We start from the raw sequence: 13506 nt of genomic DNA, 5'->3' as shown, positions 1-13506 counted from the left end.
AACATATTACACTGCAGAGTACCTGGACTTCTTCCTCAATCCTGTCTCGACCACACACCCCAGTTACATTAAGGACACGTACCACTTTGTCAACATAGTAAAAAAACTGCACATTCCTGACAACTCTATTCTGTTCACGATTGACATAGACAGTCTATATACAAATATTGACTTCAAAGAAGGCATGCAAGCCATAAAAAATGTATTTCGGAAACACCCAAACAAAAAAAGACCAGAAAAAGAATTATTACAGTTATTAGAGATTAATTTGACCAAAAATGATTTTACATTTAATGGAGAGTTTTTCCTTCAAATTAAAGGTACAGCTATGGGGAAGAAATTTACTCCCGCATATGCAAACATCTTTATGGCTGAATGGGAGGAGTCAGCCCTAAAAATATGTCCTAAGAAACCTCTGTACTATTACAGGTTTTTAGATGACATCTGGGGGGGTGTGGCCTCATACGAGAGAGGACTTTGACACATTTCTGAACATGCTGAATAATCACAGTGAATCAATCAAGCTAAAATCCACCAGCAGTTTGACCTCTGTCGATTTCTTGGACACCACCACTTTTAAGAACGACAGGTTCAAGGAGACCCACACACTAGCGATCAAAGTGTTCTTTAAAGAGACAGACACCCATGCTCTGCTCTACAAAACTAGTTTCCACCCAAAACACACCTATGCAGGCCTGATTAAGTCACAATTGTTGAGGTTTCACAGAATTTGCACTGAAGAGGAAGATTTTAATTCGGCAGTCAGAGTGTTGTTTCGAGCTTTGTCCACCAGAGGGTACTCTATGACCTTTCTTAGAAAATGCAGAAGGTCATTTCAGCAAACTAGACCACCAGTAGTAACTTGTAACCTTCCATTTGTGACGACATTTTCCCCGTCAACTGTTGAACTAATTAGAGAAAGTAAGAGGAACTTTCAAAAACACATTACAGGAACATCAACATTACAAAACTATAGCATTATTGCTGCATTTAGGAAAAACAAGAATTTACAGGATCTCCTGGTAAAAGCGAAGATTAAACCCCTCTCTGACCCTAAACCCAGAGTACAGGGCCAGTATTTTAAACACCAAAACTGGTTAACTAATCGGTTCACAAAAGAGGTCTTTCAGACAATGACTCGTGGCAGTCTAAAGTCGAAAAATTGTATACATCTGATTTCTTGTAAAAAGTGTGGTTTACAGTATGTGGGTGAAACGGGGAACACCATTTCTATTCGATTCACTCAACACAAATATAATATACTGAAGAGGAAAAATATGGAGACACCCTTTGTGAAACACTTCCTATTACATGGATGGAAATCTGTTTTAACGACTGTCATTGAGTGTAACCCCAGGTGGAACATTTCGCAGAGGAAAAGGGCTGAAAGGATCTGGATTGCCAGACTGGATACAAGACATCCTAAAGGCTTGAATGAGAGGTAGGTGCTTCAGGATGTGAGGTGGTGATGGACAGTGCACAGATCACCTTGCTGGCTTCCAGCATAGTGATCACAATCCTCTAACACCTAACCCTAACCCCTAACGCCCTAACCCTGACCCTAACGTTACTCACTTAAATGAATCTTTGCCGATATCCAACCAGCTCTGTCATCACAGTGTGTGCAGACGTTCGCTCCGTACCGCAGCGCCCGGAGCTCCCCCCCCCCCCCCACCCACCAAATCAGCCGGTGTTACGTTCCTGCAGCTGGACTGCACACACTACGTTACACACACTTCCATTAAAATATTGAGCCACTGTTTTTGTAATATAATCAATGCCAACAACTCACCGGTAGTGTTGGAATGTCCTCCCCCGAGACGTCCATCTTCTTCTGCAGCCAGCAGCGAAAAGGGCAGTTTGACGGTTGCAACTTGAAACATTTGAAATAGCTCAACCATGATTGGTCAACGCAGTCCACTGTACCCGCTTTACCGGGTCTCAGGACTATACACAATTTATATTTGCGTTTATTTGGAAAGCAATAATTTGATTTCAAGTCCATTTTCAGATGACTTATTCATACATTAAATATTTAAGTTTCATAATTACAGTTAGCTAGCATTAGTCTGATTGTAATTAGTTAGCTTACGTAAGTCTGATTATAATTGTAGTTAGCTAACGTGAGTCTGATTATAATTAGTTAGCTCACGTAAGTCTGAGTATGATTGTAGTTAGCTAACGTTAGTCTGAGTATGATTGTAGTTAGCTAACATTAGTTTGAGTATGAATGTAGTTAGCTAATGTTAAGTCTCATAATTACAGTTAGCTAACATTAGTCTGATTGTAATTATAGTTAGCTAACGTAAGTCTGATTGTGATTGTAGTTAGCTTACGTTAGTTTGAGTATGATCAGTCAAGTTTATGTCAACCAGCTCTTTATCTGAACCTCACTTCCTGTGAAGACTGAAATTTATTTTGAAAAAACAGCATGATGTCATGAGTGGAGACGTCCCTGACTCGTCCCATGCCAGAGGAAAACCTCTCAGTGTGAAGTGAAGGGCCGCTGAGACTTCAGGTCTGAACCTGGACCCCGTTACAGAGCCCCGTGTGGACTGTTTTCAGTCTTCAAAAAGACACAGCAGAGTAGAGATTCATCATCAGGTTTTATCTTCAGCTACTTTCTGAAAACACAAGTGTACATTTAACTTGTACACTAACATGAAAAAGTACACAGAGGACTTCAATACTACAACATACAAAACATATTAAAGACAAAGTACACAACATCAGTTCAGTTCAACTCACTGCCATTGAAATAGTCACGACTCTTCCTTTGACTCCAGAGAGCAGCTGATAGTTCCACACTTGAACCGGTTCACGTACTCGTGTCCTCGTTAACTGATCTCTCTCACAGTTTAGTTGATGTTTATCGTAAGATAATAGCTAACGTTAGTTTGAGTATGATTGTAGTTTGCTAACGTTAGTTTGAGTATGATTGCAGTTTGCTAACGTTAATTTGAGTATGATTGCTAACGTTAATTTGAGTATGATTGCAGTTAGTTAACGTTAGCAACACTTGCCTTACAAACCTTAACCAGATGCTAACATTAACGTGAATTAATTGCAGTTATTGGAGTTTGGTGGCATGCAGAGTGAATCTTGTATTATTATAAATGTTACTACATCAGTTATTACATCAGTTATTACACATTAAATAAGTATTAATGACACGTGATGAGATCTGTCCCTCCTGAACCATGTGACTCTGTCTCAATGACATCTTCTACCTTCATCAATGAAGAGTCAAAGTCATCAGTTCAAAGTGAAGCTGGAACCAGAGTGTTTTTACAAAGTAAATGATTGACTGACGTATTGATCGACTGATCTGATGGTTTCAGGTTTTGTTTGTCTTTAGTTTTTGGGACCATTTTATATCTAAACGTACTAAATTATAAACTTTAATTGATTCATGGAGCTCAATGGATTTTCTACAGTAACACTTTAATCATCAGTCTTTTGTCCTTTACAGGCTTCCGTCTCACTCCGGATCTCAGTACATGAGGTCGGCCGCCCCCCCGCTCAGGTCCGGGTCTTTGCTCTCCAGGAAGGGGAACTGGATTCCAGCAAGTCGGATCAGCAAGAAGTTAAGTCCGTGGAGGAGGAAGACGAGGAAGAAGAGCCAGAAGGACCGGTCATAGCGTTCAGTGTATGTGTGGAAAACGAAGTTCTCCTCGTTGAAGTTAGAGATCCGATTGGACAGATGATGAAGTTTCACCTCCGACGCAAAAAGAATCATCACCAGACAGCTGCACAGCCCTGCAGCACAAACAGGAAGTAATTTAATTAAAGCTTCTTTATTGGATCGTACAGAATAATACAGGAGTATGAATGTTATTTTTGTACTGGAATAAATGTCATTATTGTACTAGAATAAATGTCATTATTGTAATAGAATAAATGTCATTGTACTAGAATAAATGTTATTATTGTAGTAGAATAGATGTCATTATTGTACTAGAATACATTTTATTATTGTACTAGAATAAATGTTATTGCGATTATGGATCATATTTGTGCTCTAAATTTCCTGCTCACTTCTGTCTGATTCAAGTCTAACATTGCTCACAGAGTCGTCATTGTAATGCTGTGTTCACACCAAATGCGGCGCGAATTATTCGCGCGAGTAGATTACGTACAAAGTCTATGCACAGACGCGATGAGACTGGCGCGGCACGAATTTGCGTTGGTGCGGCGCGATGGATGCGAATTCGTGTCCATCGCCAAATCGCCGCAAACGCGTGAGTTGAAATTTTTCAACTTCGGCGAAATATTCGCGTTACGCCCCGGCGCGATAGCCTATCAGCGTTGAGTTGCTCCCCCTGTGATCACTGACTTCCTGCCATTGTTGAATCAGGAAATAAATACTGTAGCCGTCTGTGTTCACCCAGAGCTCTACGATACCTCATATCAATAGAGACCGGACCAAACTATGTGTATAAATGTGTGTGTGTAAACCATATGGTACAAACAATGAATAGACGCTGCCGTATTTACGTCTACATGACGTTAGTCTGAGTGTTGGTGGAGCTGCTACAATGTTAGCTTAGCCTAGCACCGATCCATCCACTCCATTGAGAAGACAAGTAGCCTACAAATCGGCATCATTACGTAGTTATTTCGGAGTCCCTTTTTGTCGGTTTATTGCCGTTAAATCACAGCCAAATCAGTTTATTTTGTGTTCATACAGCTGTAGTAAACAGCGACCTGTGGCTTGATAGACACAGTGAATACAGCTCGATATAATCCACGAAGCTCCTCTGAACAATATTATGAACATGACGTTGTTTAGTTTCCCGTGATATATGTGACTTCCACAACAAGTACTAAGCAGAAATAGAGGTTATTTTTTCCATGGTTAATGGGTTAACCATTGGCCCCCTCTCCGGCACGATTTGCACGAATGTACACAAATGGTCCCCGGCAAGACCTGCGGCGCGATTGACGCGAATATGTGGCGCGATGAATTCGCGTTTGGTGTGAACACGGCATAAGAGAGTTCAAACTGCAAATGAAGGAAAAGAGATATCAAGGTCTAAAATCGAGACGATTGTCCACTCATTAGAGGAGGTCTTGAGGAGATATGTTGAAAGGTTCCTTATTTCGAGGATATGAGAGAGGTTTAAACATTAGTAAGTGAGGCTCAGGTTGTTCCTCAGATAAAATAATGGTTGTAAATGTAGATGGTGGGGCCGCTGATTCAGGTCTCTTGCCTCGGACCCTGTTTCTCTAATCGCAGCTCGTATCAGACAGCTCACACTGTCTTCGAATAGAACGTGATTTAAACCACTTCCTGAACCTCCCAGCACTGCGTCATAGCCTCCTACACCAGAGACGTTCCACCAGTTTAGTTTTTACTCATTGTTTGATGTGTGCTTGAACACATGAACACGAGTCTGTTGTTGAGCGAGAGGTAGTACTTCTAGTACTACCTCTGGTGGGCGACGGTAGCTAAGTTGAGAACAGGGCCGTCTTTCAATCACAGGATTGGCGGTTCGAACCCCGATTCTAGCTCCACTAGTCGCATGTCGATGTGTCCTTGAGCAAGACACTTAACCCCAAAAATTGCTCCCGTAGCTGTGCCTACAGTGTGATAGAATCTGAATTGTAAGTCGCTTTGGATAAAAGCGTCTGCTAAATGACTGTAATGTAGTAGTAGTATTACTATCAGTGACCGATGATGTAATGATGATGATGTTTCTCACAGCTGATGAAGGTCCACAGGTAAAGTCCCATGGGGCCTTGCAGTGTCTCATACGGTCGGCCGAAGGCGTTGAAGAAGAAGAAGCCAGTGACCACGGAGGAGAAGAGGATGACGACACCACAGAAGAAGATGACGGACACGTGGAGGACTACTGGGATGACGCTCAGCAGGTCTGGGAAGACTGGGAGAGAAAACAGCTGATTGATATGAATCTCTGAATAAATAATGTGGACTTTTCTTCTTCTGCTGCTTTATTAACGTAGAAAGACATGCTGCCGTCTCTCTGCCCAGGTGCATGCTGGTCCTCCACCTGCTAACAGTGTAAAAGCCTGAGGGGTCTGTAGGGCTGGCCAGGAATATACCAGTATATATATATACATACATATATGTATACGATATATACGTATATATACATACCATATCTAAACTGAGCATGCACGAATATAATATATCAATGTGTTTATTTGTATTTACTACTTCTAATGCATTACATCACAGAGGGAAATATGGTCCATTTTCTGCACTACATTTACCCCTCCCCCTCCTCCCCCTCTCCCCCTCCCACACACATACACTGTCATGGTCTTGTGGTTTTGTTTAGTTGGTTTCCTGTCTCATCACCTGTGTATTTAAACCATTATTAATTCCCCGTCAGACATCCTTCTGCACCCGTGTCTCTCTGTTTGGGTTCATCCCATCACTAGTTCTGATGCATCATGTGTTCATACAACAAGAACAGAGCAGCATTGTTTGTCAGTTCGGATCCAGTCAGGCAGAAACCTGGTTAGTGAAGGCTGGCTGCTCTCATTAACTGGGACCATTAAACACTCTGGGCTCTGCTCTGTGGTCTCTGCTCTGTGCTCTGTGGTTTGTAGTCTCTGGTCTGTAGTCTGTGGTTTGTAGTTTGTAGTCTATGGTGTCTGATCTCTGGTCCGGAGCCCCGGCGTCGGCCATCAGACCTCTAGAGCTTGTCCAGAAAGCTGCAGCTCGTCTGGTGTTCAATCGCCCCAAGTTCTCCCACACAACTTCCCTTCTCCATTCTCTACACTGGCTACCTGTAAGAGCTCGCATCCAGTTTAAGACTCTGGTGCTAGCCTACAGGGCAGTGAAAGGAACAGCTCCTTCCTATCTCCAGGCCATGGTCAAGCCCTACACCCCCGCCCGACCACTTCGTTCTGCTGCCTCGGGTGATTGGTTGCCCCGTCGCTCAGAGGTCCCTACGGCCGATCGACCTGTCCTGTGGAATGTACTCCCCACTGACATCAGGACAGTAGAGTCGCTGCCCATCTTTCGCCGCAGGCTGAAAACTCACCTCTTCAAGAAGTACTACCCTGAGCCTTCCACTCAGCACTTATTGTACTCGTATTAGTTTGTGGCACTTATTGCATTCGTTTGTTTCTGTATTGTTCTTTGGCTGTGGTTTATGCTCTTAGATGCTTGTTTAAAGGAGATGCACTTATGACTTCTGGTGACTATTAGTTCTCTTGAATACCTATGTTGAATACACTTATTGTAAATCGCTTTGGATAAATGCTTCTACTAAATGACTGTAATGTAATGTAGTGTAGTCTGTAATCTGTAGTTTGTGGTCTGTAGTCTGTAGTCTCTGATCTCTGGTCTGTAGTATGTGGTTTGTATGTGCTCTCTGTAATCTGTGGTTTGTGGTCTGTAGTTTGTAGTCTGGTTTGTAGTTTGTGGTATGTGGTTTGTTGTTTGTGGTCTGTGGTTTGTAGTCTGTGGTTTGCAGTCTGTAGTTTGTAGTCTGCGGTCTCAGAAAACTGGTCCAGAGAAGCAGAACAGGAAGTATGAAGTCATAGAAAAGTACCTCAAACTCTGAATAATTCAGAGTAAACGTGTGAATTATTAATGAGCAGCAGAGATCAGCTGTTGATCATTTACAACCACTGACTCCAACTTGTGATGTCATCGATGACCTCGTGTTCATGATGTTAGAGCAAGTCGGACACAAATCTACCCAGCATGCATTGTGATCGCCAGTGATCGATTCTGCGCAGGACTAGCTCATCTCAAACGTGCATATTGTCCCTTGGTCCCTTGGTATATATATGTGTATATATTAATATACTCACAGGAGAAGCGGGACGTCCTCCCTCCTAACCCGCACTGCTTCACCCTCTCTCCGGTGAACAGACCGTAGTTCAGCTCTCCTAAGAACTTGTCCAGTTCGGGTCCCGTAGCGTTCACCAGCTCGGCCCCAGTCCGGCACAGCACGGCCCCGGTGATCCACAGAGGGAGCCCGGTGGCCACCGCGGCCGTGAGGATGCACGAAAAACCGAGGACACCGGAGACCGAGAACACAAGCTGCTTCTGTCGGCTCGGCATGACGGGGGGAGGAGTCGGGGGGGAGGAGTCGAGGACGAGGAGTAGTCGAGGAGGAGGAAGAGGAAGCGGAGGAGGAGGAAGAGGAGGAGGAGGAAGCGGAGGAGGAGGAGGAAGTGGAGGAGAGCCATCATAACAACATTCAGTCTGAACTACAGACTCCAAGAGCTCAGTGTTCAGGTGTGAGGAATTTAAGTTTTAAAGCGCTCCTAATTATGGATATTATGTGATACAGTATATTTACTTGTAGGAGTCTGGTCATTCCATGCATTAAGTGTCTGTGAGGGGGGGGGTTGAGGAATGTGTTGGAAGCGGGGGGGTTGGAAAGTGGCTGGGTGAGGTGTGAAGTTTAGGACAATGGGTCAAGGGCCAAGGAGGGGCTTGTTGGACTTCAGCCAATCAATGAGCTGATCGATGAGCTGAGAAATGTAACTTTGGAGGGACAAAGGGTCTTCGAATTGCAGGAGAGATTCAGACCTCCTCCGCAGCATGGGGGAGACTCAACTGTCTGTCGTGTGGCCCGGACGGGGCCTCACTTTCATTTTATATATAAGTTTGTTTTGTTATTAATAGTGTGATTCGGTTTGTAACTGTTTGTATCTGTTTTATGCTTCTTGGATAATAAATCCATTTGCTTTTGACTTAAACCTGCTGTTGTGTTTTGGAGGCGATTGAGAGCACGTGGCTGCAGGAGGGGGGGCGATTTCTCTGTGTCCAAAAGATGTGGACCTAACACAGGTCACCATGGCAACCAGTAGCAGATGGATTTCACAGAGGGGGGGATGTGTGTGTGAGTGTGTGTGTGTGTGTGTGTGAGTGTGTGAGTGTGTGTGTGAATATATGTGTGTGTGTATATATATGTGTGTGTGTGTGTGTGTGTGTGTGTGTGTGTGTGTGAATGTGCGTGCATGTGTATGCGTGTGTGTGTAATAACACACTGACCTGGTTACACAGATTTCCGGTGACAGCTCTTTCAAAATAAAACGTTGGGATTCAACAGAACTTTATTGTTTTGTTATTTCTGACACTGAGTGCAAACTTTACTTCAAGTATTTTTACTACTAAGTACTACTCCACTGCCGCCCCTCCCCCTCGTAGACCAGACGTGATGACGTAAGGCTCCTCTGACACGTCACACGTAGGAGTGGAGTGAGCGAGGCTCCGTGTGTCCAGACCAGAAGAGTCCAGACCAGTTCAGACAGAGACAGGAGAGTCCAGACCAGAAGAGTCCAGACCAGTTCAGACAGAGACACAAGAGTCCAGCTGAAGCATGAGGTCAGTCTATTGATTTATGACTAATCAGTCCACCAATATCAGATCTATAATGTGTTTCTATCATTCAGGTTTAGTTGAGCTGTTTCTCTGTAAATTAAAGTTAATATAACGTATCATAACTCATTATAACTAATTATAACGTATTATAACGTATTGTACCATATTATAACTCATAACGTATTATAACTCATTATAACTAATAACTCATAACATATTGTAACTCATAATTCATTATAACGTATTATAACGTATTATAACTCATAACTCATTATAACGTATTATAACTAGTGCTGGGCAATGATTAAAATATTTAATCACGATTAATCGCATTGTTATGGCAAAGTTCAATAATGAATTCAAAAGTAGTGTATTGCGCACTTTTATTTTAAAAGTACTGCTATATGAACAAAAGGGCAATAACATTTGGTTCACGAGATGCAGGTAGCATGTTTTATACTTAATGTGAATATAATTCATACTTTGTTGGCATCTTATTCTGAAAACCGGATGTTCGTCTGAAGAAACCGGATATCGTCTCACGTTAATCTTTCCGCTAACTTTCAAAGTCCTTCGCTCGCTCCCGATCTGTGCCATTTAAATGCGTTTACCGTGAATGTCAGCATATAGGTGCACTAACATGTAAGTGTCTGCTGAGTTGACCACGGAGATCTGAGTGTCTGCTGACTTTACCGCAGCGATGTCCAGTAGTCTCCAGGGAGAGCAACAGCTGGTGCAGCTTCTTTCTTTATTTCTGCCCCCCCCCTCCTCGACCAGAAGCGGAAGTCGCCTTTTCTCTACGGCAACCCTGAAGGGACATCATATCTCCAATACAAAACGATAAACATGAGACAGTCTGTTACAATAATAATAAATTAAAAATACTTACCTGTTTTTTTTGTTTTTTAATTATTATTATTATTATTCTTTTTCCCATCTCAAAAGGCTCAAGGACATACATACACACACACACGTTCACACACACACACATACATACACAACTGACTATAGGACGTTTGCTGGCTTTTATCCCACTGTTCTTGTCATCCTCTTGTTATGTATATGAATTGTCTGTTGTCTTTCAATAAAAAATAAAATAAATAAAATAAAAAAATTATAATAAATTAACAAAATGCATTAATGCGCAATAAAATAATTGTCAGCGTTAATTAATGAATGCGTTAACGCGAAATGAACGCGTTAACTTGCCCAGCACTAATTATAACGTATTATAACTCCCAACGTATTATAACGTATTGTACCATATTATAACTCATAACTAATAACGTATTGTAACTCATTATAATTCATTAATATTAATACTAATAATTATTATTATTAATAATAATAATAACAATACTTATTGTTATTATTATTAATAATAATTAATAATAATTATTGTTATTATGAACAATAATCATTTTTATTATAACTATTATTGTTAATACTTATTAATAATAATCATAATAAAAATAATTAATAATAATTACAATTAATAATATTAATAATAGCTTATTGATCAGGGTGTTGGTGGTGCTCCTCCTCCCTCTGGTCCTCGATGCTCAGATGTTCGGTTCCCTGAAGTCTCCTCACTTCCCTGACTCGTACCCCAGAGAGACGGTTCTCCAGTGGAACCTCAGCGTTCCTGGCGGGTTCCAGATCAAACTGTCCTTCAGCCACTTTGACCTGGAGCCGTCCTACCTGTGTGAGTACGACTACATCAAGGTGAGACCGCACAGCATCATGGGTAGGATCGATACTGCACTCCTTCAATACACAAACCAAATGAGTGTGAGAATATATAACACTATAATACTATATATATCATATATTAGATAATACTCTGTATCATATATTAGATAATACTCTGTATCATATAATACTCTGTATCATACATTACAGAATACTCTGTATCATACATTACAGAATACTCTATATCATACAAACATGTGCTGCCACCTACAAACAGACACACCTACACAAGCCTACACACACACACATCTACACAAACACAAACACACACACACATTTTCATATTGACATGATGTCACTCTGCACCATGGCAACTTTTTCCTCGACAACAAGCAGCTGCAACACACAGAGCAGCCTTCCCACGATGCACTGCTGTGTGTTTGACCTGCTGTTCATTGACTTTCAATGTAAACATCAGATAAACATGTGAACCTCTTCAGTTACTGATGATCATAAGTTATCAATAATTATAACAATAATATTATTTGTATTGTTATTGGTAGTATTGTAAATTGTGATGATAATTATTATAAAGAATTCGTTTTTTAAAGATAATTAGAGGTGAAGTCTCTCCAGCAACGAATATCAGAAGAGACGTTTCTCCCAGAGAGACATTTCAATAAATTATTATATATAATCCATAAATGATTTTAACAAGAAAGTCTCAGTTTGTTGTAGTTTCATATATGTTACTTCAGTGGGTGGAGCAGAGCTCTGTTAGCTAACCCAGCTCTGCTAGCTAACCTAGCTCTGTTAGCTAACCCAGCTCTTCTTGCTAATCTAGCTCTGCTCCACATCTCACCTGATGCATTTCAACTGTTGTGTCCAGGTGGAGGCGGAGGGGGAGGAGCTTGCGTTGTTCTGTGGGCGGGAGCAGACGGACACGGAGGCGGTTCCGGCTCAGCGGATCATCACTTCCCCCAGAAACTCCCTGAGCCTCCTCTTCTCCTCCGACTTCTCCAACGAGGAGCGCTACTCCGGCTTTGTGGCTCACTACAGCGCTGTGGGTGAGCAGCATAGAACCGGGGTTACAAAGGAGTCTGAGCAGCATAGAACCGGGGTTACAACGGAGTGTGAGCAGCATAGAACAGGGGTTACAGCGGAGTGTGAGCAGCAGCATAGAACAGGGGTTATAGCGGAGTGTGAGCAGCAGCATAGAACAGGGGTTACAACGGAGTGTGAGCAGCATAGAACCGGGGTTACAAAGGAGACTGAGCAGCATAGAACCGGGGTTACAACGGAGTGTGAGCAGCATAGAACAGGGGTTACAGCGGAGTGTGAGCAGCATAGAACAGGGGTTACAACGGAGTGTGCGCAGCATAGAACCGGGGTTTCAAAGGAGACTGAGCAGCATAGAACCGGGGTTACAAAGGAGACTGAGCAGCATAGAACCGGGGTTAAAACGGAGGGTGACTAGCATAGAACTGGGGTTACAACGGAGGGTGAGCAGCTGTGTCTCGTCTCTGGTCCCACAGTGTTTATGACACATTATCTACAGATAAGATGAGCCAATGAGACGAGACGTCAACATTAAACATTTTTGTCTCCGTCTCCTCAGACGTGGACGAGTGCAGCGAGCAGACTGACGAAGTCCTCCTCTGTGATCACCTCTGTCACAACTACATCGGGGGGTACTACTGCTCCTGTCGACACGGTTACCTGCTGCACTCTGACAACCGCACCTGTAGAGGTGAGGCTGCAGGTGATGAGGAGACAGAAGTCTGTCCTCATCCCTCCAGGTCTCTGAACCATTCACTTCTTACCTGGTAGATTACAATTGGTAACTGATGCTGAACAGAGGTAAAGCTCCACCTGCTCACCAATCAGAGCTCGGCTCACGGATCGTTAGATAACAATATATAAATATAAAGATTTAAAGTCATAATCCAGATTAATAGAAACGGGCAGCTTTTCAGACATAAAGAGCTTGAGGTGAATTCCAGCAGCTGAACCAGATCACTGAGCCTCTTTGTGAACTCTGGGGTTTATTCAGGTTCATTCAGGTTCAGGTCTGGAGAAATACATTTCAATTAGAACTGATGTTCAACTATTCAAACCAAACATTTACCTGAAAAATACATTTATTTCCTGAATGTAATGATATAATGCTCATTGACCTTAATAAATAGTTTTTATTCCTTTAACTTGAACATATAAAAGTAATATGATACTTTTCTAATTATACAACGGTATTAGAACATTTACAAAGTAGACATGTGAACGAACTAAAAGTAAAAAGTCTTGTGTGTGTATGTGTGTAACTCTGACCTCTGTCTGACTGATAGCAGCTGCTGATTGGTGCTAAATATTTACATGTTTCTGTGTGGAGGAGTCTCTCTCTCTCTCAAGACCCCAATTAACTGGTGAGAACTGTGTCCCTGAAGGAAGCCAGAGTCAGGAACACACACACACACACACACACACACACACACACACAC

The 13506-nt window shown here is 42.2% G+C and overlaps 3 protein-coding genes across 4 annotated transcripts in view; 1 reads left to right on the top strand and 2 right to left on the bottom strand.

Annotated features, from left to right (window-relative positions):
* Positions 1–2587: 2587 nt before the first annotated feature.
* Positions 2588–8047, bottom strand: clrn1 (clarin 1). The gene is made up of 3 exons (XM_031879499.1): positions 7795–8047; positions 5706–5885; positions 2588–3759 (listed from the first exon to the last, which is right to left on the bottom strand). The coding sequence occupies exons 1-3, from the start codon at positions 8045–8047 to the stop codon at positions 3494–3496; spliced, it is 699 nt and encodes a 232-aa protein (XP_031735359.1). The 3' UTR covers positions 2588–3493.
* Positions 8048–8135: 88 nt separating this feature from the next.
* Positions 8136–13489, top strand: LOC116401205 (mannan-binding lectin serine protease 1-like). Of its 2 annotated transcripts, none has more exons than XM_031879503.1 (5): positions 8136–8224; positions 9143–9319; positions 10883–11041; positions 11898–12075; positions 12627–13489. In XM_031879503.1, exons 3-5 carry the CDS (start codon positions 10883–10885, stop codon positions 12836–12838), a joined length of 549 nt encoding a protein of 182 aa, XP_031735363.1. In that variant the 5' UTR covers positions 8136–8224; positions 9143–9319; the 3' UTR covers positions 12839–13489. The 2 variants fall into 2 exon arrangements, with proteins under 2 accessions (XP_031735363.1, XP_031735362.1); XM_031879502.1 differs by having other exon boundaries at positions 10840–11041.
* LOC116401207 (S-arrestin-like) overlaps positions 13074–13506 on the bottom strand; it is a 4815-nt gene continuing 4382 nt past the window's right edge. Inside the window, exon 9 of the mRNA XM_031879507.1 lies at positions 13074–13079. Coding sequence (XP_031735367.1) covers positions 13074–13079 — 6 coding nt within the window. The remainder of the gene's footprint in view (positions 13080–13506) is intronic.

This window comes from Anarrhichthys ocellatus, unplaced genomic scaffold (assembly GCF_004355925.1).
Source record: "Anarrhichthys ocellatus isolate YVR2014 unplaced genomic scaffold, GSC_Weel_1.0 scaffold282, whole genome shotgun sequence".
NCBI classification, from domain to species: domain Eukaryota; kingdom Metazoa; phylum Chordata; class Actinopteri; order Perciformes; family Anarhichadidae; genus Anarrhichthys; species Anarrhichthys ocellatus.
Note: the sequence above shows the minus strand (reverse complement) of the source record. Positions and strands in the feature narration are given on the sequence as shown.

Excerpts from the sequence above, each read along its gene's own strand:
- clrn1 (XM_031879499.1), bottom strand. The coding sequence starts at position 8,047 with ATGCCGAGCCGACAGAAGCAGCTTGTGTTCTCGGTCTCCGGTGTCCTC. Across the intron at positions 5,886-7,794 it reads GAGGACGTCCCGCTTCTCCT|TCTTCCCAGACCTGCTGAGC; the intron begins GTGAGTATATTA and ends TTTCTCTCCCAG. Across the intron at positions 3,760-5,705 it reads CCTGTGGACCTTCATCAGCT|GGCTGTGCAGCTGTCTGGTG; the intron begins GTGAGAAACATC and ends TTTGTGCTGCAG.
- LOC116401205 (XM_031879502.1), top strand. Across the intron at positions 11,042-11,897 it reads GTGAGTACGACTACATCAAG|GTGGAGGCGGAGGGGGAGGA; the intron begins GTGAGACCGCAC and ends TGTTGTGTCCAG. Across the intron at positions 12,076-12,626 it reads GGCTCACTACAGCGCTGTGG|ACGTGGACGAGTGCAGCGAG; the intron begins GTGAGCAGCATA and ends CCGTCTCCTCAG.